Source organism: Delphinus delphis, chromosome 2, assembly GCF_949987515.2.
Source record: "Delphinus delphis chromosome 2, mDelDel1.2, whole genome shotgun sequence".
In the NCBI taxonomy this organism is placed as follows: Eukaryota; Metazoa; Chordata; class Mammalia; order Artiodactyla; family Delphinidae; genus Delphinus; species Delphinus delphis.
This window is the reverse complement of record NC_082684.1, coordinates 60,241,560-60,268,309: the sequence shown is the minus strand read 5'-3', so window position 1 is coordinate 60,268,309 and position 26,750 is coordinate 60,241,560. Positions and strand designations below refer to the sequence as shown.

Genomic DNA, 26,750 nt, shown 5'->3' with positions numbered 1-26,750 from the left:
TTCCTTCAAGTCTATTTAAATAGCTAGCAATTTAGTAATAGCTAAATTATACACAAAAATTATCCAGGGTGACTTCTTTCAAATGGTAAGCTAAAAGGGTATGATGATATATTTGTTCATCCTTATCCCTTAAATACAGAGATACTTTAGTACCTTCGGCTGTAACTGCTTTAGAAGTAGAGGAGAGTTTAGGAGTAAGTAGCGGCTCATCACTCAAGAGAAGAAAAAACAATGCATTCTTAAAGGATATAAGTTAAGGGGCCAGGCAAGCTAAACATGTATCATCATCACAGGGATTTTCCTCAGTTCCTTATAGCAAAAACAAATAACTATTTGGGAGATGAAAATGCTCTAAAATTGATTGTGGTTATGGCTACACAACTCCATGAATATTCTAAAAACCATTGAGCTTTACACTTCAAATGGGTGAATTGTGTAATATGTGAATTAAACCTCAATAAAGCTGTTATTTTTTAAAATGAGTAACTTTTTAATCCACTAATATCAGGTTTTATAAATGCTTTAATTTTACATTAGGCTTTTCAGGCTTACTAGGTTTCAAAATAAGCAGGAAAACAGAGAAAAAGTATATTTTATTGGTATTTAGACCTAGCACAGTTCAAATCAAATAAAATGGAACAGAGCAACTTATTTACTCTAATTGAATATAACATATAAACAATTTTTTTAAGTTTCTGTCTATTTTACCATCAGATGATAGTGTTCATGCAAGTACAATCATGACACTGTCCTTCCGGGCCCATATCATAGCACCACCTTTTATTTGCAGTACTTGATATAAATTTCATTGTCAAACATATCTTGCTTTAGCAATGTAAACATTTGCTACAAGTAAACTTTAAGAGGTAAAAGTGAATGATACTAATGAATAAATCAAAATAGAACTGAGCGTCACATGATAAAATTCAACAGAATATTAGATAATACTGTTTCAATAAGAACTACAACTTAATAAAGTTCACAAAATGGAAGCAAAAACCAAAAGTAGTATGTAAACTCCCAAAATAGTTTAAAATACTGGAGGATATAATGTAAAATTTACCTCAGAAAAACAAAGGGAAACAACAAAACCATGCAGTGAATACCAAATTTGGTTTAGAAGTTACAGAAGTCCTTTTACTGCAAAGCCTTTCTAAAATGTACTGTGCCAAACTGTTTATTTTCTATCTCCCTTTATAAAAAAATTATCACTTTTAATCACATAGTTGAATACTTTGTGGGAATTTCACATATGTTGCCAACTGTGGAATTGTTACCCAAAAACTTTCATCTCTAAACAATTTTTTCAAATGACCAAAACATTAAATTATCTTCATAAAAATTACCATACATAAAGTCAAATAATTCCTAAACAAATCATCATAAAAATAAATCTGCCTTAACAGAGTAAATACAGAAATAGTGTATACATAAGTGCTGAAAATCACAGAAAAATATTCAATGAATAGGCAAAAATTCTCACATTTATCATTACTGTTGATGATTTGCTTTACTTTTTGGTTAAAATTAAGAAACAAGTTTTCAAAATGTCAAAACATTCAGTGCCACTTTGAATTTGTCTGCAACATACAAATGAGTTATATCTCTGTAGTACAAGGCAGACTCTATTTTTACTTTTTAACATAAGTTATAAAGACCTCAAATTTCTAAAACCAGTTATAATACTGTGACAAGCAAAACAAATTTGTTCTTATTGCTCTTATATTCTAGCTTAATCTACAAACATGAACATTTTTCCATTTGTTGTCTCAAACCATACTAATACAAAAAGAGTCTAGAGAGATCTCTCTGTTGGTTTCCACAGATTAACTGAAAAAAGGGGGAAAAAAAGAAACTGAAATATTATTTCATCTTCTTAAGTGTTCTTAATATGTTTAGCACATCAAGCAGCACTTGACACAGCAAGTTTCTTTAAGTGATCCATAAACACTTGTAAACTAACATCATCTGTGAGAATAGGTGCTCCAGACTCCTAGAGGAAAAGAAAGATATTTTCTATGATTAAAACACAGGAGATGATACCTTATATAAACAAATGTGTAAAAAAACAGACAAGGAAATCATTTTAAGCAGAATGTCTATGCTCCCTGTTGTAATAATAAAGAATCTGCTGGCCTTTGTCCCAGATTCCTGTTCCCAGACTCCTGAGAGGGGAACTACATCCTTAGAATTTCCTGAAAGTAGTATCTGTTATTCATGAGCCCCTCAGATCACACCTGAATTTATGCTATGAGATGAGATGACTCAGGATAGGGACCAGTCACCAGAAAGATCAACCATGTAATTAGATGCCTGGGCTTTAAGAGAGCCTGACCTCCAGGGAGGAAGAGATGCAGGGCTAGAGATTCAATCAATCATGCCTAAGAGAAACAAAAGCAAAAACAATAAAACCACTGGATACCAAAGCCCAGCGGAGCTTCCTGTTTGAGGAATACATCAATGTGCTGCAAGGGTGACGCACCCTGATTCCATGGGAAAAGGGCACAGAAACTCTGTATCTGGGACCCTCCCAGACCTTGCTGTCTCTTCCTTTAGCTGGACCTAACTTGTAACTTTTATACTAAAACTGTAATCATAAATATAGTGCTTTCCTGAGTTCTGTGAGTTGTTCTAGGGAATTACCAAACCTGGGGAGGGGGGTTATGGGAACCCACCCCCCACCCACTCTACCCACCCACTGCCCACCCCAGCACCCTCCCTTTCTCACCACCCCCCACACACACGGATTTGTAGCCAGTTGGTCAGAAGTGTGGGTAACCTGGGATTCGACTTTCGGCTGGCATCTGAAGTCGGGGCAGTCTCGTGGACCATGTCCTTTAACTTTTGGAGTCTGCACTAACCCCATGTGGTCAGAGTCAGATTTGTACCGCAGTTTACCAATTGGCCTTACATTAGCTCCATACCCAACTTAATCTTTAAAGTAGTAAAGTGTTCATTTGTCTTGAATGTATTGGTGTTTTTATCACTACTAAGAAATAAGTCTCCCTTATTGCTGCCTGTTTACTAAAATAAAATTCCACTCACACATTTTAGCAGAACCGCCAGATGGAAGGAAGAGAATTTATATCATTTTTAAAATAAACTATACTTATATATTTTCATTCAAGTAATTTTAATTGATTTCTGTGGGTTCTAAGTAATTAACAAGGGTTAGGGAAAATTCCTAACTTCTATTTTAATAAAAACTGTGTTGATTACCTTAGTAATCCAATCCACTAATAATGAAATTTTATTGTAGCAAGAAAGTTTTTCTAGAATATTTTATATCTGGATTTTTTTTTTTTTTTTGCGGTATGCGGGCCTCTCACTATTGTGGCCTCTCCCGTTGCGGAGCACAGGCTCTGGACGCGCAGGCTCAGCGGCCATGGCTCACGGGCCTAGCCGCTCCACGGCATGTGGGATCTTCCCGGACCGAGGCGCGAACCTGTGTCCCCTGCATCGGCAGGCGGACTCTCAACCACCGCGCCACCAGGGAAGCCTTCTATATCTGGATTTTTAAAGTTTTCACCTGATATCCAGTTTCTTATTTATCAGTATATATAAAATACCTAAAACAAGGAAATTAAGTAATTTTCAGAGGATACCAGCAAGTTAGTGGCAAATATGAGCTCTGACTTTATAGGTCTTGTGGTTCTAGGCTGGCATAGCCACAGATATGTCATAACCTCTCCTGAATACTGGAAAATCAATTTTATTATGTGTTTTCATATGTGAATTTATAAGAACTTGAAAAACTTGATAATGAAGGGAGACAACAGCACTGGAATTAAGAGCTCCGAGTTTGGAGCCTGACTGTCGAGCTCACATCCTGGCTCTGCCACTTACTTAACCTCTCTGAATCTTAGTTTCCTCATTTGTAAAATACAGATAATAACAGAACCTATTTCACGTGGTTGTTATAATGATTAAATGAATTAAACTTTGTAAGCAAACACAACAATACCTGACACACACAGTAGGCATATAACATTATTATTATTATACCTGAATTTTTTGCATTTTACACATTTTCCACCTCAATTCACCCAATCCCAGATCTATTTCTCCTAGTCAAGACAAAATATATATGGATTTTCTAATTCATATACTGTGATCTTATTTGAAGTGATTAATACGAATGCTCAACTCAATCTTATCAAAAATTTGCAGTTGATTGATCTCAACTTTACAACTGCACTCTTTTTCTCTTTAAAATATATTCAGGATTAAGCAAAAAGTTCCAAGCTTTATATCATTTAGTATATGAAGCACTATAGCAACAGAGACCTCCAGCACCCTGTCACAGAAGCAGTGTTGCAGTGGTGCCCTCTTCAGGCCATCCGTGGATAATACTTACACTGGGTACTTGATTTCTGACGAAAAGAAAACTAAGGTATTAAATTCCATAATTTTTAGTAAAATGCTTGGCTACCATGTTAACGCCCTAAATTTCAATCATCAATTTAGCTTAATGGTTAAAAATTCTGATTCTGGGGTTAGAATGACCTAGGTTCAAATCCAGACCCTGTCACAGTTTAGCTGTGTGATTTGAGGTAAGTTAACTTAACCTATATAAGCCTCAATTTCCTCTTCTGAAAAATAGGATTAATAGTACTCACCTCACAGGAGTGTTTTAACAAATAGAAATGTATGAAAATCTTAGCATAATGACTAAAACACAGTACAGACTCAGCTTATTAGCTATTATTATCTATAAAAATATTAACATAATTTCTCTTACAAAAATCATAGGTCAAAAAAGACCTTAGGGCTCTTGGTTTCTTTCTTACTTCTAATTAACGTATTTATTTAATTTTGACATTTCAAACAGCATTACAGGAAAGGGATGTTTTCAAATTTAACAAAATATAAAGACTGAGAAACACTGATTTAAATATGTCAGACCAAAATTTCATTGTTTTTAGACACATGAAAAAGTTTAATACAAATGAAAGATTTTTCAAATAGTTTGGAACCAATCTTAAAAAAAGAAATGGTCTAAGTAAAATCCTATAGAAATTTTTTTGTTTTGTTTTTGTAAGAATCTATTCATAAAAGATAGGATCAAATGTCAGCTTCCCCCAAAGGTGTAACTGTAACTAATTCCTAAATTTTGCTAAATCAAATGCATTTCTGGGGGCTTTCCCTGGCGGTCCAATGGTTAAGACTTCGCACTTCCAATGCAGGGGGAGCAGGTTCAATCCCTGCTTGGGGAACTAAGACCCCACATGATGTGCGGTGTGGAGTGGCCAAAAAATTACAAAAATTTTTAAAGTGTATTCCTGGAAAAGATGATTATATTTTCTAAAATGCAATAATGAGAAGAAACCCAAACTGTCTTCAACTGCCTCTTTGAGGAAAACACTTTATAAAAAATCTAAGGAGAGACAGACCTGATAACAATGTAATTAAAACCACCATATAGTATAAGGACATAATTTAACTTAATGACTATAAATATTTAAACAACTTTTTATCAAATCAATAAAAAGAATTCACTTAATAACAAGTAAGTACACTTAAGTTTCTCCAAAGGTGATGGCTTTCAAAACTGAGTACTGAATAGATGAATGGGTGGATGGATAAACAAATGAGTGAATCAGATAAACAAGATGCATGTTTATTCCTTTGCCTGGGATTTCCTTCTCCATCATATTCATCCAATGAAATAATCTCCATCTTTCAGGGTCTGGCTTAAGTGTTAGGGCTCTTGTTCATGTCTCTAATGCCCCTACTTCCAGGCAGTAATAATTAAACTTCAGTTTAAAAATAGGTTTTCTTTCCTATCTTAAATATCTTTAGAGAGACTTTTTTTCCAGTGATAAAAAGGAAAACTAATAACTAATATTTACTGAGTATTACTGGGCATATCAAGTATGTGTCATCAAACTCTATAACAGACAAGGAAGAGAAGGCATAGGAAGTTTAGTAACCTGCAGAGTTTTCAACTACCAGCCCAGAATGATGCCTCTCCATGTTTAACAGCTCAACAAGTTCTTTACTTTATATGTCTTCCATCTACATCTCCATGCTGTAATTTAAACCTCCCCAAACAAGGAACAAGCCATTATTTCCATGAACTAAACCATGTTTTTTTAATGCAGAAATTCAGCCACAAAGAGATAGGTTTTATTTGGTCTTCATAATGTGAGCTCACAACATTTTGCTAATTGAATTATGTGTATGACAACAATCATCTGGAGGGGAGGAACACTACCCCCTTTAGAAAAGGATTTGTGTACCCTCCCCACAAACCCTAGTCTGCCATATCCCGCTGCCTCCAGGTATTGCTTTTTGACACTGAGAGTCAAGTTTTCTTATATGCAGCCAGGTTCACTCATTTGTTCACCTGGTCCCTAGGGGCATGTGAATATGTGACCCCTGACAAGTACTATTTTAAAGTATCCTTCAATCCTTTAACCTCCCCTTCATATTGATTATTCACCATTTCCATGAACTCTAGTAACTTTATTTATTGGTGCTACTTTTCTATATTCTTGTGATTTTTTTTTCTTAAATAAGTTCTTCTTAAGTTGTGGGATCCAGAACCAAAACCAATACTCAGTTAACTAGAGTTAAGTATAATGGAAAGTCTGATTCATGGTACATCCTGTACTCCAAACTTCCACATCACAGTAATATTTGGCTTTTTGTTCCCCCAGCAACTGGAAGAGGGTGAGGGGTGATATTGAGAGTCTATATGTATATGTGTTATATGGGCACAAATTTTCTCACATGTGCTATGTGTACCCTTTGAATGCCTTCCAAGAGTAAGTTCCTTTCTTTGCTGTAAAAAACTCCTCACCTTTCAGGACTTTTAGATCGTGAATTCAATTTATTTATCTATATCACGAAAGCTTCTTCACTCCTAAAGCATCTCTCTGTTCTCCTGTCCAGATCTATTATAGTCAATATATGCTATGTTTAAGGTACTGTGGAAAGTCAAAGATGAAAATGACACAGTTATCACCCTTAAGTAATTTATAATCTAACAGGAGAAATAAGTGTCATCAGAAATAGATGAAACAAGGGGGTGGGGATGAAGCGCCAGGGATATTACACAATATCCAGTCATGCAATCACAGAAAAGGTTTCATGGAGTCAGTAAACTTTGCACTGAGCCTTGAGGGATGGCTATGATGTGTTACAAGTGGTGATAGGGACAAGTCACATGCTCAGTGCATTCAGAGTGGAGTAAGAAGTCCAGTTTGGCTAAAAAGACTAAAGAGTAGCTAAAAGTGGACAAAGCTATTTGGAGCATACCACAAAGGACCCTCAATAGCAATATAGAACTTCTATGTAACTCAGTAGGGGGTTATTAAAGATTTCTAGGCAGTGCTTTGACTTAGAACGGCTTTAGGGGGACCACTCTGGCCAGTGCCAAAATGGAGGAAAAGGCTGAAGCCCCAAGAGCAGGTAATTCCAACAGTCTATGTGAATAGTAACAAGGGCCTGACTTCGATTAGTGACAAGGAAAGGAGGGAATGGACAGCGAAAATAAGTCAGTAATTAGGGGCAGAAAGGAGAAGATGTAAATGACTAAAGTTCCAAGCCTTGGGAATTGAGAGAACAGTGGGGCCCTCTATAAAAATAGGAAAGTCAGTCAGTACAAGATAGTGTGAAAGAGTTCAAGTTGGGGCATGCTGCTTATGAAGTGTCTACAGAAAACTCTAGTGCTGTGCAGCAGGCAGTTATAGAAATTCCAGTCTATAGGTCACTGTGAAACCAAACCAAAGATGGAAATTTACAAGTTAGCCTCAGATGAAAGATGAAGCCATAGGAGTGGATACAATCACCCAGAGAAACAGTGAATGTACAGAATTCAAGGCAAACTTTTTTTTTTTTTTGCGGTACGCGGGCCTCTCACTGTTGTGGCCTCTCCCATTGCAGAGCACAGGCTCCGGACGCGCAGGCTCAGTAGCCATGGCTCACGGGCCCAGCCGCTCCACGGCATGTGGGATCTTCCCGGACCGGGGCACAAACCCGTGTCCCCTGCATCGGCAGGCCGACTCTCAACCACTGCGCCACCAGGGAAGCCCAAGGCAAACTTTTGAGGCACCTCTATATTCAAAGGAAAAGGACCTTAATCCCAATTACTGCTTCGTTGCTCTTCTAACCAGCCTGGACCCCACATTCAGTTATCTAACTTCGTTCTCAATTATTCTACTCCCTTTGCTGTGTCCATCTTTCTTACCTCCAGTCCTAAATTAGCCCCAATGCAATGTCTGAATTACAAAGCACGGCTAGAGAACATTACAGAAGCATGCTCAAGAAACTGTTAGTAAATAAAATGGATCCTCACCATGCTGTAAAAGTCTTTTATTCATCTTCTGTTGCTTTCTTATATTCCCTATAGCTGTTTTTAATCTTTTCTATTTTCTAGTTCTTAACCCCAGCATTTCTCTCTCTTAGCAAATAATCTTTTACTGAAAAGAAACAGGCTTATCCAATGTGAGTTTTCTCTCCACCTCAAAAATCTTTCTCTGTCTTCACCCTTCTTCTCACCCTTTGCTTTTGCAGAAAGAAATGTCCTGCCTCCTTACCAATGCTTAACCACCACACAATGCGTGTGATCACACTGTCTCCTTTTGAGGATCTTAAACATCTATACACTGTTCTTTTGTGTCTCCCTTACATTAGCTCCTTACACTTGGTCCACAAATAAATTCTGTGCCCTTACTGTAGTAACAATCATCCTACCCTTCACTCAGGCTAAATTTGCAAAAGAATCATTTATACACACACACACACACACACACACACACACACACACACACAGAATCATTTACACTTATGACCTCCACTTCTTTACCACCTACTAATTCCTTACAATCTATCTGCTACTCAACCACTATATTAAAGCTGCTTACCAAGGGCCAAAAATAACCTCCTAATCATCAAAGCAAGTGTCTGCAGCACCTCAATATTTGCTACTCCCTTCTTCTTCCTTCTATAACGTCCTCCCTCATCATTTAGGATGTGGTATTCTTCTAATTTTCCTTCCACTTCTCTGATTATTTATAAAATATTCCTACCACTTGTACTTCCTCAAGGTTTTATCTCATCCTTGCTTTGCCTCTCTATTCTCTCCTTGGACAAGAATCCACTGTGATGACTTTAAGTATCACTTGTCTATGAATCCTTGCCCTGATCACCAAACCCAAATTCTCAACAATCTGCTCAATTTGGGCATCTAGATGGTATCTCAAACTCAAAGTCTAAACCCAAACATTTTCAGGAATTCCCTGGTGGTCCAGTGGTTAGCACTCTGCGCTCTCACTGCCAAGGGACAGGATTCAATCCTTGGTCAGGGAACTAAGATCCCACAAACAATGTGGCAAAAAAATAAAATAAAACAAAAAATAAAAAATAAATAAAATCAAACATTTTCTTTCCACCCTCCCACTTACTGGCACATGTTCTCCTCAGTTACCCAGGCTCAAAACCCCATATTACCTTGTTCTCCCTCAACTATTTGTTTTTCAGAAATTCAAACCTAGAGAAAAGTACAATGAACAAACACCCACATACTCTAAACATAAAATCACCGATCAACATTTGCCACATTTTCTTTATGTTTCTATGTATTTTTCCTTTTCTTTTTCTTCTTGTTAAATAATTTCTGCAAGTTGAAGACATCATGATATTTTACCCCCAAACACTTCAGGATATATCTCTCAAGATCGAGGACAATCTCCTACATAACCACAACACCATTATCACACTCAAGAAATTTAATAATATTATACTAGTATCTGACATATAGTCCACATTCAAATATCACAAATCATCCCAATTATGTTCTTTATAAGCTGTTCTCTCTCTCTAATCCAGAATTCAGTCAGAATTCACATTTTGCATATAGCTGTCTTGCCCTGGGGTAAGTTTTCCTTTCCTGCAACTTCTAATCAAATCTCACCGAGTCTACTTTTGAAATATCGCTCAGATCTACTCTTTTTCACCATCTCGTCTTCCTTCCCTTTCACTTGGATTACTTCGATAGATACAGTTTCAACCTACACACTGCTCCCAATTAATCTTAAGATTCGACTGTATTATCTAAGACTCAAATTTGCCCCTCTGTCCAAAAACCTTCAATAACATTCCATTACTTACCAAATAAAGACTCAGCTCCTCAGTCCTCAGCCTGGCATTGAAGAGTCTCCACAATTTGGCTGCACAATATATTGCCAACTTATAGTTCTACTATTCATCCCTACGTGTACCCTTTACCTTACTCCATACTGTCTTCTCCCTAGAATTCCCTTCCTCATACAATTTCTACTTACTGGATTAATAACCACTCTAAAAGGAAATGTCTCTTTTTCTGAGCTCTATTCTGACACCCTCTCCTGCTGCCACCATGTGACCTCTTCCACTCCTCCTCGTCTATCCCCCTGTAATACTTTAAATCTTCCTAAAAGCACATAGCCCACTCGGCCTTGTACTTTAACTACTTAGGTATGTATTTTATTTCTAATACTAGACTACAAGCTCTTCAAAGGCAGGGATGATCACTGTGGATCTTAAAGTACCAATACAAAGTCATGAAGATTGGAACACTTGATAAATGTTGATATATTGTATCAAGAGGTAGGACTTCCACCAAATTAAAATATATTAATAATGATTTCCAGGCTTCCAGCCTCTCCTGCTCAACCACAATCCCTGACCACTCCCAGCTTACTGTGGCCTTTTATAGTTCATAGTCTAGCATTAAGCTTGAATCATCACCTCCTATCTCATATTATACACTTTATTGCTTTTTGTCTCAAGGGTAAAGTGTTAAGCTTGAAATATGAAGGGGTTCTATCTATTTGATATAATCACTTTTTTATTTTCTGTGGTGCCACCAAATGCTAATTCTATTTTCGACTCTTATTTTTTTATTACTTTTCCAACAGACATTACCAAATACATAGGAAAAAATGTAGCATTCACTAAAATAACAAACTATAATAACACAAAGAAATAATTTCCAACATCTGCTATTTACACTTACCTGTCCCCAGGCATACATATTATTATGAGTCTGTGAAGGGTTGACTTTCGAAAGCAGGAAACGCGCCTTAAAAGCAAAGAAGAAATAACATTATCCATCAAAAATAGATTTGGTCAATATAGGCTAAACAAATGTATTATACTATCTAAACTCAATTTTATTTAATATGTTTTGGTCAAATTAACTTTATTAAAATGCAACTTTAAAAAAATGAACTAAAGTTTGAAATATATAGGCCACTATATGTTACACATAAATAATAAATGTAACCTCTTCTCGCCAAATCATACATACATAATAACATTCATAGTAACAAATACAAATTGTTGAGTCCAAAACTCAGCATATAAAGATTATGTCTGCAACAATTATGACAAGGTTACTGTGACATTTACCAAATACCTAGTCTGAAATGTCATCAGAGGTTGGAAGTCCCCAAAAATGATAAAAATAAAAGCCATGAAAACCTATACATGTTCTTTTACTTTAAACAATGACTCTCAAACTTTTTTAAACTGTAGGCTATTCCATGAGAGCACTTACCCAACGTTTTATCCATCTATCCACTATGCCTTATCATCATTAAATAATAACCAGAATAAAAGAGGAACACAGCACTACATGTGGTGAAACATCAATGAGAGAACCAGTCATAAATTATTATTACATGTTGGAAGAACAAGGACAGTCCTGCCTTTTGAAATTTAGTACCATATAAAATCTTTTCCTACTCTCAAAGTAGAAACACAAGAGCACTGGCTCACGAGTCAGAACGTCTGGATTCAAATCCCAGTTCCTCCATTTACTATGTTTCCTTGGCCACAAGTATCCTAAGTCTCAGTTTTATTATCTGTAAAATGGAGGTAACAATAGGACTGCTATGAGAATCAAATGAGAGAAGGTATGTAAAGTGCTAACTATCAGCTTTGCAAATTCTCAATACAGGGTAGCTTCTATTATAGTAAAACCCTAATAATAATTGCTATCATTTCTGAATAATAGTTACTGATATTTATTACCTACTATGTAATACTGTGCTAGGCACTAGGGATACATTAATAAACAAAGCAACATCTGTGCTTTTAAGGAACAAGTGAAACAAACTTATAATAATCTACAATTAATTTATATAACTCTAATAAGAATTACAAGGGAGCAGTAAAAGTGTTTTAAGAGTGTATGTTAAGGGGTCCTGAGTCTTCTGTAAGGCCCAAAAGGGCTATGTGTATATGTACATGTATCTTATTTAATCCTCATAATTCTAAAAATTACACACCTTTTTACAATGCCATAATGCTTTCCTATTATATTTCCTAGAAAATTGAAATGACAGAATGAGGAAAACAGAAGAACATTATGTTACCACAAACTTCGTATTCATAGACTTTACCAGTAAGTAAACAGATTTAAGAAAAGTACACTAAATTATTTCCAAGTTGTTTATATCTTCTTGCTCAACTAAAGCTTGCATACCACCATAATGCCATCCTGGCTCCTTACTAGAGCTGGGCTGGAGGAAGAAGATGGGATAAACCACCAGCTTTAGACAGCTAGTCAATAATCTTACTGCTCTGCTCTCAAAGCTAAAGCAAAAAGCAAGCATACCTTCCCCTGGAAACCATCTGCCCATCTCCTTCCTTTTTTATGTGCCTGGTGAAGCAGTCTATTCAAATTAACGTCAGAAGGCAAGTAGGATCAACTCGTAAAACAAGCAACAAACAAACACACAAACAAATTAACAGTAGTTACCTGACTGCCCCCATGTTCAGTGTCAATGTATCTCGGCATTGGAAATCTGGAGTGAAGGATCTCCTGTGCATCATCCACTGGGGCTTGCAGAAGGTGGCGGAAATTTTCATATTCTGGCATGTCCTGGTATCCCGACTTACGCCACTGAGCTATGGTCTAATTTTACAACAGTTAAAAAATTATGACTTTTTTTCTTGCCTAACCAAAAACTTTAAGAGATTTTTTTCAAATGAAGCAATCTTCAGAAAATAAGAAAATTACAGAACATTATCCTATTTTTTTTTTGAGTTACAAATTTTTTTAAGTTACAAATCCTAATTTCAGTATTCTTGAGTAAACAGATGCAAAATTAGGATATTTCTTCTCCTTTAAAAGTAAAAAGAAATAATAATTCAGCCAGAACAATTGTAAAACGCTATACTTACCATATTAATGTTAGCTAAAAGCTATCTACCTAAGTTTATGATAAATAAGGGGGATTTTCACTACAGAAGATTTCCTAGAGACTTCAAAATTAATGACCTACTATTATGAAGTCTGTGCCAATGGAGTTACATTCTCCCAAGATACATAAACATAAAAACTTTAATAATAATAATAGCAATAATACTATAAAAATAATATACCTGTAAAAGAGCATCTGAATCAATTCTTTTATTAAGGAAAATGACTCCAAAAACCATGTAATTAAATCATCCACAACTTTAAACCTGGCTTGATTTCTAAGTTAACTGAATCAATTAACTGAATCAATCAATGTATACTCTATATTGCTTTATATCTCCATATTTAACAGAGGAACAGTCATCTGCATTTCTGATTTCTCATTTAAGCACATTAATGAGCTATTGAAGAAACAAAAGTACAAAAAGACAAAAGATATAAGCAAAAAACCTAGCTCTGTCATATCATAGACATTACTCTTAAAAGGTAAACAGCACTAGTAACTGGTATCAATTAAAAATAATAATCAATAGGTCTTTTAAAGTCCTGGATAATATCACTTAAAGTAATATTTTGAATAAGGTCTTCACCATTACAGTGCAAATCTAAAATCATTTATAATTAAAACACTGGAAAAATATATCTGCTGAAGTTACTAGAATACTAGACTATAAGCTTGAGTGTAGGTTTGTGAAAAAAAGAGATCTGTATCTCTCAAAGAATCTAGATTTACACATATCTTATAAAAGTGGAAATAAAGCTTATCATAGAGGAAACACTAGTCATATAGTAAAGGGGGAAAGCTTCTATGAATAAAAAGACTTTATGGAACCTACGTGCTTAGCTTTAAATGCTATGGACTCTTACCTCACCATGATAAATCAAAATCTGGAAAAATGTGTCCATAAGGAGAATACGATCTGCAAGAATGCTGCTGCTATCAAGAAGAACCGGCTGACACAAAGAAAACAACGGAAGAGGAAACAGGAAAACATAATTAAAAACATAAAACTGATCTTTCTAGGATATTTTAAATTTTTAAATTTATTACCTTATTACATAAAACCTCTTAGTATTATGAATTCTCAAAGTATATTTCAATTTAACTTTCTGAGGAATCTCTAAACTGAAGTAACAATTGAAAAATAGAGTCCAGTCAAGAGGAAAGAGTCTAACTGATGGTGGCACCACTGAGTGAGAGGGGAAAGGCTTGGGAAAGAACAAATTTGGAGATGGAAAATTAGTACTGAATATGAAATAGAAGGAAGTGGCCTGAACTTGGGTATCACATGCACAAAGATGGTAATTAAAGCTATATGGTGAGACTGCACCACTTAGAGAAAGGGAAGCTATAGAAGAAGTCAGAGATTGAGCCCGGAGCACGCCAACACTTAGAGGTCGGAAAGGGAGAAACCAGCAGGGAGAGACTGAGAAGGAACAGACAGTGAGGAGGAGGAGGAGGAGGTGTTGTAGGTGTCAGAGAAGCCTACAGCAAAAGGTTTTCAAGGAAAATCCTCAAGGTAAATATTGTTGAGAGTTCCGGCAAGATGAAGGCTTTGGTGACCTTCATAAGAGTTGTTTCAGTATAATTTTGGGACAAGAGGAGTTCCCTGGTGGCCTAGTGGTTAGCATCCTGAACTTTCACTGCTGTGGCCTGGGTTCAATCTCTGGTCAGGAAACTGAGATACCGCAAGCTGCACGGTGCGGCCAAATAAAAAAAATTAAAAAATTAGGGACAAGACTTTAACTAATATAGGTTGAAAAGAGAATGTGACATGGGAACATATAGACAAGTAACTTTCTGCATTTAGCTGTGACTGGGACCAGAGAAATGTGGTGGCAATTAGAGAAAATGTGAAGTCCAGGGGCTTTTTGTTTAACACGAGCGCTATTAAGGTTTCTATGTTAATGAGAATGATCCTGATGAGAGAAAGTGATGATGCAGAAGAGAAAGAGGATAACTTCAAAAGCAAAGTCTTAAGAAAGGAAGCTAATGGGATTCATGGATTAAACAGAGAGCTTGAAATTTGATAGGAGTAGGCAGTGGGATTCCAATTTTCTTCTAAACAGTTTTCTACATTTTCCAGATGTCTACAACTTACATATATTACTATGATGATAAGAAAACAAGTTACTTCTAAAACTTTTTTCCTGATTCAAAGAACTACAAAACCAAACATAGACCAACATATTAAAAATGCATTTTCTAGAAAAGTAGAAACTATGACAAATTACTTTAAAAATTATAGTAACAAAATACAACATTTTAAGGGACTTCCCTGGTGGCGCAGTGGTTAAGAATCCACCTGCCAATGCAGGGGACACAGGCTCAAGCCCTGGTCCGGGAAGATCCCACATGCCGTGGAACAACTAAGCCCATGCGCCATAACTACTGAGCCTGTGCTCTAGAGCTCATGAGCCACAACTACTAAGTTTGTGTGCCACAACTATTGAAGCTCAGGCGCCTAGAGCCCGTGCTCGGCAACAAGAGAAGCCACCGCAATGAGAAGCCCGTGCACCACAACGAAAAGTAGCCCCCGCTCGCCACAACTAGAGAAAGCCTGGGTGCAGCCACAAAGACCCAACACAGCCAAAAACAAATAAATAAAAAATAAATTAATTAATTTAAAAAAATACAACATTTTACCCGCTATTTTTTACAAAACAGTGAATAAAGGCATCATTAGAGATCATTAATCAGTAGATATTATAAATATTCTCTTTATAATAACCTTTCCTAAAGTATTATTTTCATACTTTTAAGTAGTGTAACAGATCATTTTAACCTTAGAACGGAAAAACTCTTTATTTAATAATAGGTTAAAATAAGTGTGACAGTTTTCTAAGAAGGCAAAATGGATGATTTTATCACTTTTTTAAGTATATCTTTATAATCAACTGTATCTTTTGTTCCAAAAAGACTATAGGAGAATGAGACTATATTAAAACAAGAAGTTCTGTTTAGACAGAATGCCCTAATTGTCAGACACTAAACTCTGGAATACAGTTTCTAGAATCATCACTACCTCTAGACATTGTTAAAGACATAAGAATAATCATGAGCCCTATAGGATTTAATCAACTAAACGACTAGACAAAATGATCTTTAAAAAGTCTCTTCTACCTCATTGTTGTTTTATTTTTTAATGATTTCCTAATACAGCCTAGCATTGTATATAGCATATAGTAAGCACTCATAAATATTTTTAAGTGAATATATGAATAACTTAAGATAACTACACTTGAATTAAATTCTTATATTTAATAACTATATTTAAAGAAAAACCTAGTTGTTTTATTTTTTTAATAGCACACATCACAGTAACAAAACCAATTTCTTTTTCTGTCCCTCTTACCTCTGGTGGTCCACTAAAAGAATATGCATACAGAATAGGCTGAATCATGATTAGAGACTGGGTCAAATCTTGACGCATAAAATGGTGACGATAATATGAACTCTCGTCAGGACTATTGTTAAACACTTGCAAGAAAGGAGATCTTCTTAAATGAAACATAAACTATAAGATAAAAGATGTGAGATAGCTTTTACTGATTTTAATATTATAACAGAAGTTTACTACTACAAAAGCATTTGATTACAACCATTAACACAATAAAACAACACCTTACAATAAGAACATTCTAAATTGTATTTCTCAGAAAGAATCTTACTCATGATATTTATCAGTTACTTAAAAATATAATTCAACAACAACTTAAAAATTAAAGAAAAAAGATGACTCAAAAGGAAAACAAGAATAGGGACAAAAACCCCTCGCTCAGATCTAAGTTATTAGAGACTGATGCTAGGTGATGCATTAGCAGCAACCTTTGTTTTTATTCTTCATCTCTCTGTCCACATCTCTGAGCCTTTTTATTTCTATTCATTACCACCACCAAAAGATTCTAAGAGAACATAAAAATAGATTAACAGATAGATCCCCAAAACTGCACTGGTTTAAAAAAAAAAGGACATATATACCCACTTATTTCTTAATATTTAAGGTCTCCTTTATCCTTAAGAAACATTCTCTAGACTTTGTTTCATAATTTCTTTCTCCTTTCCTTTTCTCCCCTTCTACCTACTCCTCATGTGAAAGAGACCAAAAAGGGGGTGAATTAGGCCTGAATGAAGGACAGCTACACTGTCCTTTGACACCAGGGGTCTTTGATATAACCAATAGGATCAGCTCCAAAATACTCCCATTTGTCTTTTAGTTACTTCTCTCAACTTCCTTCAGCCCTCAGGTCTCAAGTGCCTACATGCTGCCCTGCCTGGGACTCATTCCACAGCTCTCTCCCAACACATGCCACTCATTGAAATTCTTATTCCTGTTCCTTTTTTCAGTGATCCATAATTCATTGAGAGGCTCTCTCATCCCTTACCACTTCAATCATTCTTGTTTACTTACAAAAATGTATAGTTGGTAAATCTGGGGGTAAATATTTTATAAATGAAGACCTCCCTTAGATTTAGTTTATGTCACCTTTTAGAAGATCATAAGGCTTTGAAAACCCAAAGAAAAAAGCACTTCTGGGTCCTCTGGCTCTCTACTTTCAATGAGAGGAAAAGATGGGATGCCCAGATCTCTTGGAAGATCCAAAAGCCCAAAGAGAAGGCTTGGAGAGGGAGAGAAGAGAAAGTAAGGAAAGTGTGGAGAATTTAGTCAAATACTTAGACTAATGCCCTCAATTCCCTTTCCTATTAGTTTCTCTATGAAGATGAGGCCTGAGAATTCCCAAAACACAAAGGGTTGCCTCCCTTAAGACAAATAGACCCTGCCTTTTCCTAGCTCCCCAAAACCTCAACCAGAGATTTAGGAAAGTCTCCCCCTATAAACATGGAGCTTCTAGATTACAGATTACTAAAAGATTTTCAAAAAATAAGTATAGCTCTTATACTTCAACTTAATAAAGTTGAAGCTTTAAACAAATTTTTTGTGAGCAAAAATTTGAATTTCCACATCTCAATATTAATCATCCTTCCAGACTGAGCTAAAACAAAACACTACCTCTTCTATAAAGATATATCAGGGCTTCCCTGGTGGCGCACTGATTGAGAGTCCGCCTGCCGATGCAGGGGACACGGGTTCGTGCCCCGGTCCGGGAAGATCCCACATGTTGCGGAGCCGCTGGGCCCGTGAGCCTGCGCGTCCGGAGCCTGTGCTCCGCAACGGGAGAGGCCACAACAGTGAGAAGCCCGCGTACCGCCAAAAAAAAAACAAAGATATATCAAATCATCCATTTGGAAGGATTCTTTAAAGTTTCCTTTAAATGTTATATATCTCTCATAGTATTTCTCACTTTCTTTTCTGTGTTATTTATGTATATTTCATATCTCACTCTTCAGAATGAAAGCTCCTTGAAAGTGGGATCCATGTCAGCCATCTCTATTCTCCTAAATTCCTTGCACATAGTATATACTCAGTTGAATAAATATTATCTCTATTACTCATCATATAAACAACCTAGACTTTTAAAAATATCTATCGAAACAACACATAGACTCCACTACCCAAGTGGAAAAGGTTCTGTAAGATAAATCAAATTAGCTTCTTTTCTATTTATCTGGGATGTCCCCATAAAGTTGTTCTCAGGCAATGAGACCATGCTATAAGACTAGCTGATTTGTAAAATTACTTCCTTTTGGTACTACTGTAATTAGTTAGATTCCTTATATCAGATGGAAAGCTAATCTGCTTCACACCTAATTCTACTCCACAGTAGGGTTCCAGTGTAAATTTCTACTCAACACAAATAAATGCTATCTGCAAGGCCATCATAAAAATACTACATACTTTTCACTAGCTATTCAAGCATAATACTAATTTCTTAACTATCTCAAAACTTAAAACCTAACCAAAAGAATGACCCTATAAAATGAGTAATAAAAGACAACAGGAAAAGTGAAACCCAATGCTCCTGTCAACACTAAGAACACGGACCTTTTATCTACTTACCTGTGGATAAAGGGAGAAAGTTTCTGAAAATCTGAAGGAACTTGGATCATCTTTGTGATACTCTCCAAATTTCTGACACTAAATAAAATAAAACATGTTAGTAATATATTCCCTGGCACAGAGCTAAAACTTTGTCTATGCATACTCTATTTTTTTGAATGTTTGTCACTTTTAATTCAGGAACTATGAACAAACATAAACAATTCTGTTTAAAAAAAGAATTTCCAAATCTGTTCTGTATGATAACACACAAAATTGCTTGGGACACAAATTAAAGAGAGCAAATATGTCCCATCAGCTGCATACTCTATTTTTAAAGTTATTACTCTTTAGGAGGCAAGATACTTGATATAGGATAAAACTGGAATATTTACTTATAGACTTACCAAGAGAATGATTACAACCAAAGACATAAACTTGAATTTTGGAAACAAATAATACATTGCTCCAATGCAAAACAACTCATCTTAAAATGTTTGAATTTTTTTAACTAAGTGTCTCTGATAGCAAATAAAGAGCTCTTGGATGATGGCCAGAAGAGCTCAACAGGCACCCCCTAAGACTCTACTTAAAAAAGACAATAGTCTACTGACAGAAAGATGCACTATCAAAATACCATAGTGGCTCCAAAGGCAAATTGATGGTATAAAATTGGGTACACTAGAAAAAAGACCAAAAAGAAAGAACTGTTGAAGAAAATCAAGATCAACAGGTAAACCGGTAAAGAAGAAATGCAAAGGCAGAAAGTGGAAGGAAATCAAGGAGACACATACTCTAGCAACAGAGAAGTAAACCCTCTATGATAATGTGACAAAAGGCATCTAAATAACTGAGATAATCCACATGAGAAAGTGCTTAGCACAATGACTGACACTAAGCACTCAATAAATGTTAGCTTCCTCTCGTTCTTGAGCAAAGTCTCTGACCTGAAAAGTTTTTATAGTACTTATGTAACTGGTCTACTTCCTGGCAACGTTTATCGGTACTTGAATATGATCAAGGGCAAAAACAATAAGCAAAAAATAACAAAAGGTTCACTGTTGCAAGTAGTACAGGACTTTTACAGCCTAAAATGTTCAACTAAATAATTTATGTAGTTATCTGTGCCTTAAAGAGCACATACGAAGGCCTAATTGGTTTGATCACATTTTTTGGCTTCCAGGAAAAATCATTTCAGAACCACAGTTATCCAAAGGATAGAAAAGCTATAGTTGTAGCACTAATCCTCAGAAAATAGATCTTGGTATGTGGGAATAAGAATGTTTCTGTCTTCAAAGCCCCCTAATAACACTTCACTGACGAAACTTACAGAGTTGGATAATAATCTTCACTGTCCAGTATGAAAGCCACTAGCTATGATCCAATTTAAATTAATTAAATTGTATTAAAATCCAGTTCCTCAGTTGCACTAGCCATATTTCAAGTGCTCAAGAGCCACATGTGGGTAGTAGTTCCATAATGGACAGTGTCGAACACAGAACATTTCCACCACTGTAGAAATTTCTCTTGGACAGTGCTGATCTAGAATATAAAAATACACTTGAGATCTAGAATATCAAACACATTGAAAACATTTTGTGGAAAAGCCAATATGTCACACATTATCTGATTTGATTATAAATAAGATTGGTAACTTTTTCATATGTTTATTGGTCACTTGCATTCCTTCTTTTGCTAATTCCTTGCTCATCACCTTTGCTCATCTTTTGCCCAAATACTACTGATTTGTAACAGCTCTTGTACATGAAAATTTTCACATTCTGTCATACATATGACAAATGTTGGCATGAAATTCTGCTAATAGTATTTTTACCACACAGACTTTTGTCTCATTTTAATGCAATAAAATCTTTTAATATTTTTATTTAATGGTTCCTGATTTTACCTTTCATGTATAAAATCCTTCTGCATCCAGAGGCTAAACACATATTAACCTATTTTTTGATAAATATCATCTATACTCTACCAAAGACAACAATATAAATTTTGTATAATATACACATACATAAATTTCTAATCTTTGGGTTACTTCTTAAAATTTTTTTGAACACTTATCAAATGCCCCAGCATTAGTTACTGGAATCATGAGGAGTAGTCCTTATTTACAACCCAAACAAAACACTAATAAAAATGAGCAAAAAGATTGAAGCATAAAGGAGGTATATCAAAGATCCACCGTTTGAGTTATTTAGAAGTAATAAGACTGGGCAGATAAAGCATCAGTAATAAAATTTTCTTGAGGAAAATAACAACACTTGCAAGAAGTTTAGTCATGTCTTCAATTCAGCAATTAGTTATGCATAAAGCCATCCACATAAATGGGCCCAAAGGGTCACAGCATAACCTCTATAAGAAAATGGTAGGGCTTCCCTGGTGGCGCAGTGGTTGAGAGTCTGCCTGCTGATGCAGCGGACACGGGTTCGTGCCCCGGTCCGGGAAGACCCCACATGCCGCGGAGTGGCTAGGCCCATGAGCCATGGCCACTGAGCCTGCACGTCTGGAGCCTGTGCTCCGCAATGGGAGAGGCCACAACAGTGAGAGGCCCGCATACCGCAAAAAAAAAAAAAAAGAAAATGGTAATGACAAAAGTGGTCCTCCTTAAAAACAGCACAACTGAAGTGCCTGGTCCCACTGGTATAGCAAGAAGAAAACCTAGCTGTGATAAAATTTGCAAGGAAAGCCCCAAGAGTCTTAAACAAGAGAGGTTTCCTGGGAATGAAATTTCCTGAGAAATGATTTCCTGAGAGATGAACTGTTTATCCATCGTAGCTAGCAGCACAGCTGAAGGGAGTAGTTAGTGGGTAAACCAAAGGTCAAAGATGAAAAAAATCAAATAGTAATTTTAAGTTATACGAAGATGTCATTCAGTAGAAAAGGTCAGAAGCCAAAAAGGTAAGGAAGGAACAGATCCATGAAGCCAGACACAAGATGGACCCAAACAAGAGTCTGAGAATGGAAGCAGCATATACCATGTGTTATACCGATATCTTAAGTGATTCTGACCAAGGAGAATGAAAGCTTGTATTAAAGCTGTCAGAAGCAAATGTGGTACCAGCACCAATCTGGCCATATGATGCTCATTAGCTACAAAATAGTTTTTAAAAAGATGTTTATTTCTGTTTTTTTTCCTTCTATTTTATCTATTTTAATTGAGGTATAGTAGCTTTACAATGTTGTGTTAGTTTCTGCTGTACAACAAAGTGAATCAGCTATATGTATACATATATCCCCTCCCTCTTAGATCTCCCTCCCACGCTGCTGCCATCCCACCCATCTAGGTCACCACAGAGCACCGAGCTGAGCTCCCTGCGCTATACAGCAGGTTCCCACTAGCTTATTTTTAATTAAAATGACGCTTAGTCATCAAGAAAAAAAGAAAACAGTTATATTCACTATACCAAATTGAGGCAAGAAGTTTGTTAGCATAATTTCACAGGTTTTTCATTAGGAAAAAAATTAGAAAAGTGTAGTACCTAAGAGTTATTAATCCTTTCTCTGTTCGTGTTGCTATCGTTGTTATAGTTGAAAATTCAGCAATAGGGAATCAGGACAAAAAATGAGGCTAGTGATTTCCCTAGTGGCACAGTGGTTAGGAATCTGCCTGCCAATGCAGGGGACATGGGTTCGATCTCTGGTCTGGGAAGTTCCCACATGCCACGGAGCAACTAAGCCTGTGCACAACTACTGAGCCTGCGCTCTAGAGCCTGAGAGGCCACAACTACTGAGCCCACGAGCTGCAACTACTGAAGCCCACGCACTCTAGAGCCCATGCTACGCAATGAGAGAAGCCACCACAATGAGAAGCTTGCGCCCCACCACGAAGAGTAGCCCCTGCTCTCTGCAACTAGAGAAAGCCCACGCCCAGCAACAAAGACCCAACACAGCCAAAAATAAATAAAATTTTAAAAAATTAAAAAATGAGGCTACACTATGTTAGCTACTTAGAATAGCTTCTATAACTAAGGTTCATCTGTCATCACCTGAAACTTCACTTCAATTGTACACTAATTTGATTCAACCAATTAAAGAAAAGAATGTAAAAACCATATTCCCACCACTTTTACCATATATTAGTCACTAGGGTTTCTATAAGAAACTGTGATCTTTTTAAAAATTATGTTTTGAACTTTGCACACCATATGATGCCAGCCACAGTGATGCAGTTTCCAGGTTATCCTGTTAGCAGTTTCATTGCAGATCTTTTAGTCTCACGTGGCAGTAGGACTATATTCATTTGGATAACTCCATTCTCAGTTTTTGACACAAGACAAGGGGCGGGTCATGGATAATTGATGAAAGCTGTTTTGCAAAGAAAGCACGGCAATAGTCTGATGATATCAGCCTTTCCCTCTGAAACTACCTCCACCAATCCCCTCTTACACACAGTTGCCAGCTGACTCATGGAACAGACAAGCTATACTGCTGTGACAGACGAGCAGAGTATAATTTTCATTATGTCATGACTCGCCTGTCCTCTACCCTCAACTTGCTGCTGTTGTAAACGGTGCAAACTGCAGGATATGTAGCTTAGAACTGAATTATATTGTGAGATTTTTATCATTTTGTACTTTTTGCAACTGTCTCATTCAGTTATTTACAAGACCAAGTCTATGTTATATTTTATTAGCATTTGTGTTTTACAGGCATGTCAAACAATATGGCAATTTTTGAAGCTGAGGTGTGAGAAGAGAAAGATTCTAGACAGAAGCCTACAGAGAATTCCGAAGAATTACAATCTTCTGAGTCATTTCACTAAACCCATACAACAGAACACAGAAAAAGTCCATCTTCACACTGAAAGCTACTTACCAGTGGGTTTTATGTGGGGCTGATAAGCCAAGTTGTACTATCCAATTTTGTGTCATGTCATAACCTACAAATGTAGTACTAGCTCCAGCAAAATGGAAAAAGTACTTTACTACAAATCATAACCATTTGACAAATAAAGGTGCTGATCACTTCAAACAGCTTTTAGACTCTCAAAACAATAAAGCGTTTGTTAAAACAAAGTCACAATCAGTGAAAAGGCTCAGGAAGCAAGATACTTCAGAGCAAAATTTATTATCTAGAAAAGGAAAAGTCATATAGTTGATGAGTGCTAACAATGACATGTAAAATTACAGTAAGTAAAATGCTAGGACAAGATGAAGTCTGAGAAACTGAAAAGGTTCCATCTTAAAACAATATAACAAGTGGATGCATTCATGACATGTTACATGATGCTGAAGAGTTTTGTGTAAATTAGCTGAAAAATAACAGCTTCTCTATTCACGTTGATGAGTCAACGGATATCACCAATGTCATGTCAAGTTGCTAAATAATAGTGAAATTCAAGAGAACTTTTCTGCTGCCCTAAATAAGCAAAGGTCAAAAATATATTTAATGTTTTGATCCTCTTATATGGAAACAAAAGTCCACCTTGGAGGAACTATGTTGACATTTGTACTGACGGTGTCCAATCAGTGGTTGACTCCAAGAGAGATTTTATGCCTATTGTTAAAAAAAGACAGGCTGATGTCGTCATAAGACTGCTTTATTCACAAAGAGGTGCTAGTGTAAAAACACCCTCAGAAATGAAAGAATAAAAGCTCTGGATGATGCTACAAAAAATGACTAACTTTATTAAACAAAGACTAGTTCCCTCGATAATGTTTTAAAAACTGTGTGAAAATCTAGACAAAGGGCACAAAAACCTCCTGCTACAAACAGAAATTTGATAGCTTAACAGAGAGAGTTCTCAACAGGCTGTTTGAGCTGAAGGGTGAACTGAAGAGGTACTTTCAAGGAAATTATAGGCCAGAATTTGCTGAGTGAAAATGAAGCATTAAGAACAGAACTTGGGACTTCCCTGGTGGCACAGTGCATAAGACTCTGAGCTCCCAATGCAGGGGGCCTGGGTTCAATCCCTGGTCAGGAAATGAGATCCCACATGCATGCCACAACTAAGAAGCCCGCGTGCTGCAACTAAGACCTGGTGCGACCAAATAAATAAATATTTAAAAAAAAAAAAAGAAAGAACAGAACTAAGCCTTCTAGGTCATAGTGAAAGTAATGGGCTCCTGACATGTTAAAAGCTCAAGTAAATCATCAGTATCAATAACTTTATTAACATACACTTTGGTAATCTAGATCTAGATAAAAAAGACTTGCCTATATTTTTATATGTTAATGTGTATAATTTTTATACCCTAATTAATTTCTCTTAAAATTTCCATTAAAATGAAAATAGAAAATTTAAACCACAGCAATGAAGGAAAATATGCAAAAAAGGAGTAAAAACAGATATAGTAATTTAGGATTAAATTGGGAATTAATTTCGTATCAGCCCCCCAAAATAATAACAATAATAGGTTACATAATTGTCACTCTTTTATTTTAAGGAAAAAAGGCATTTTCATTTACTGGAAGAGATAAATTAACTCTGCTATTCATTAATATGCCTTTCTCAGCAACTTTATTAGGAGTCCCTCATACAGACTTTCAGTTACACTGTCAAGTACCATGAAAGAAAATAATTGACTACAAATAAATGCGTACAGATTTAGAACAGTATGATGTTTACTTCTTACCAGTCGAATGAGCTGTCTGTCTAGCCATCTAAGCACATCTGGACCTTCTTCTGTTTCTGCTCTATATATTGCCAGTCGAGCCATAAGAATGGCAGCTGCCTCCTGGTCAAAAGATGCAGCAATGTTTTGGATTTGAGTTTGAGCATCTGCCCAGCTAAAGACAAGAAGAAGAAAGCAAGAAGTGCTGCTAAATTATTATATTCATGATATCATAGTTGGCTGTCACACAGATTTAAATTTAAAACATACAGAAAATTACTTCAATATTTCAAAATTCCAACATTACCTAGAAAAATTAGCTTTAAAAAAAATCACTAGTAGTAGTTTCAGTATAGTACTCACTGTTTTTCAGAAAAATATATCCAAACCTAATAAAATTCTCTAAAATAACTGTAAAGGTCGATTTCCAAACATATTCGTTAAAACATTAAGATTTTTACATGTAAAAATGTGTGTGCATATGCACATAGATATACAAGTTGGTATATCAGACTTTAAAAATTCACTTCTTCAATTTTATAAAAGCAAAAATATGGAAATAGAAAAATAAAGTTTTCTCCCAGACTAAGTAATTGTCATTTACTAAACTGGAAAATGAATAAACTATCAGAATATTTTCTCATTGGTCTTTAGTTCAATTATTAGTGATAAAAATTAAATAATTAATATTATTATTTTTACATCTTCATTGGAGTATAATTGCTTTACAATGGTGTGTTAGTTTCTGCTTTATAACAAAGTGAATCAGTTATACATATACATATATCCCCATATCTCTTCCCTCTTGTGTCTCCCTACCTCTCACCCTCCCTATCCCACCCCTCTAGGTGGTCACAAAGCACCGAGCTGATCTCCCTGTGCTATGCAGCTGGTTCCCACTAGCTATCTATTTTAAGTTTGGTAGTGTATATATGTCCATGCCACTCTCTCACTTTGTCACAGCTTACCCTTCCCCCTCCCCATATCCTCAAGTCCATTCTCTAGTAGGTCTGTGTCTTTATTCCTGTCTTACCTCTAGGTTCTTCA

The 26,750-nt window shown here is 36.0% G+C and overlaps 1 protein-coding gene across 1 annotated transcript in view; it reads right to left on the bottom strand.

The window, feature by feature from the left end:
- Positions 1-574: 574 nt before the first annotated feature.
- Positions 575-26,750, bottom strand: part of SEC23A (SEC23 homolog A, COPII coat complex component) — a 65,346-nt gene continuing 39,170 nt past the window's right edge. The window contains exons 14-20 of the mRNA XM_060004654.1: positions 25,725-25,878; positions 19,156-19,233; positions 16,552-16,713; positions 14,063-14,149; positions 12,752-12,907; positions 11,003-11,068; positions 575-1,993 (exon numbers count right to left, since the gene is read on the bottom strand). Of these exons, the coding sequence (XP_059860637.1) occupies positions 1,904-1,993; positions 11,003-11,068; positions 12,752-12,907; positions 14,063-14,149; positions 16,552-16,713; positions 19,156-19,233; positions 25,725-25,878 (793 nt within the window). The 3' untranslated portion in view covers positions 575-1,903. The remainder of the gene's footprint in view (positions 1,994-11,002; positions 11,069-12,751; positions 12,908-14,062; positions 14,150-16,551; positions 16,714-19,155; positions 19,234-25,724; positions 25,879-26,750) is intronic.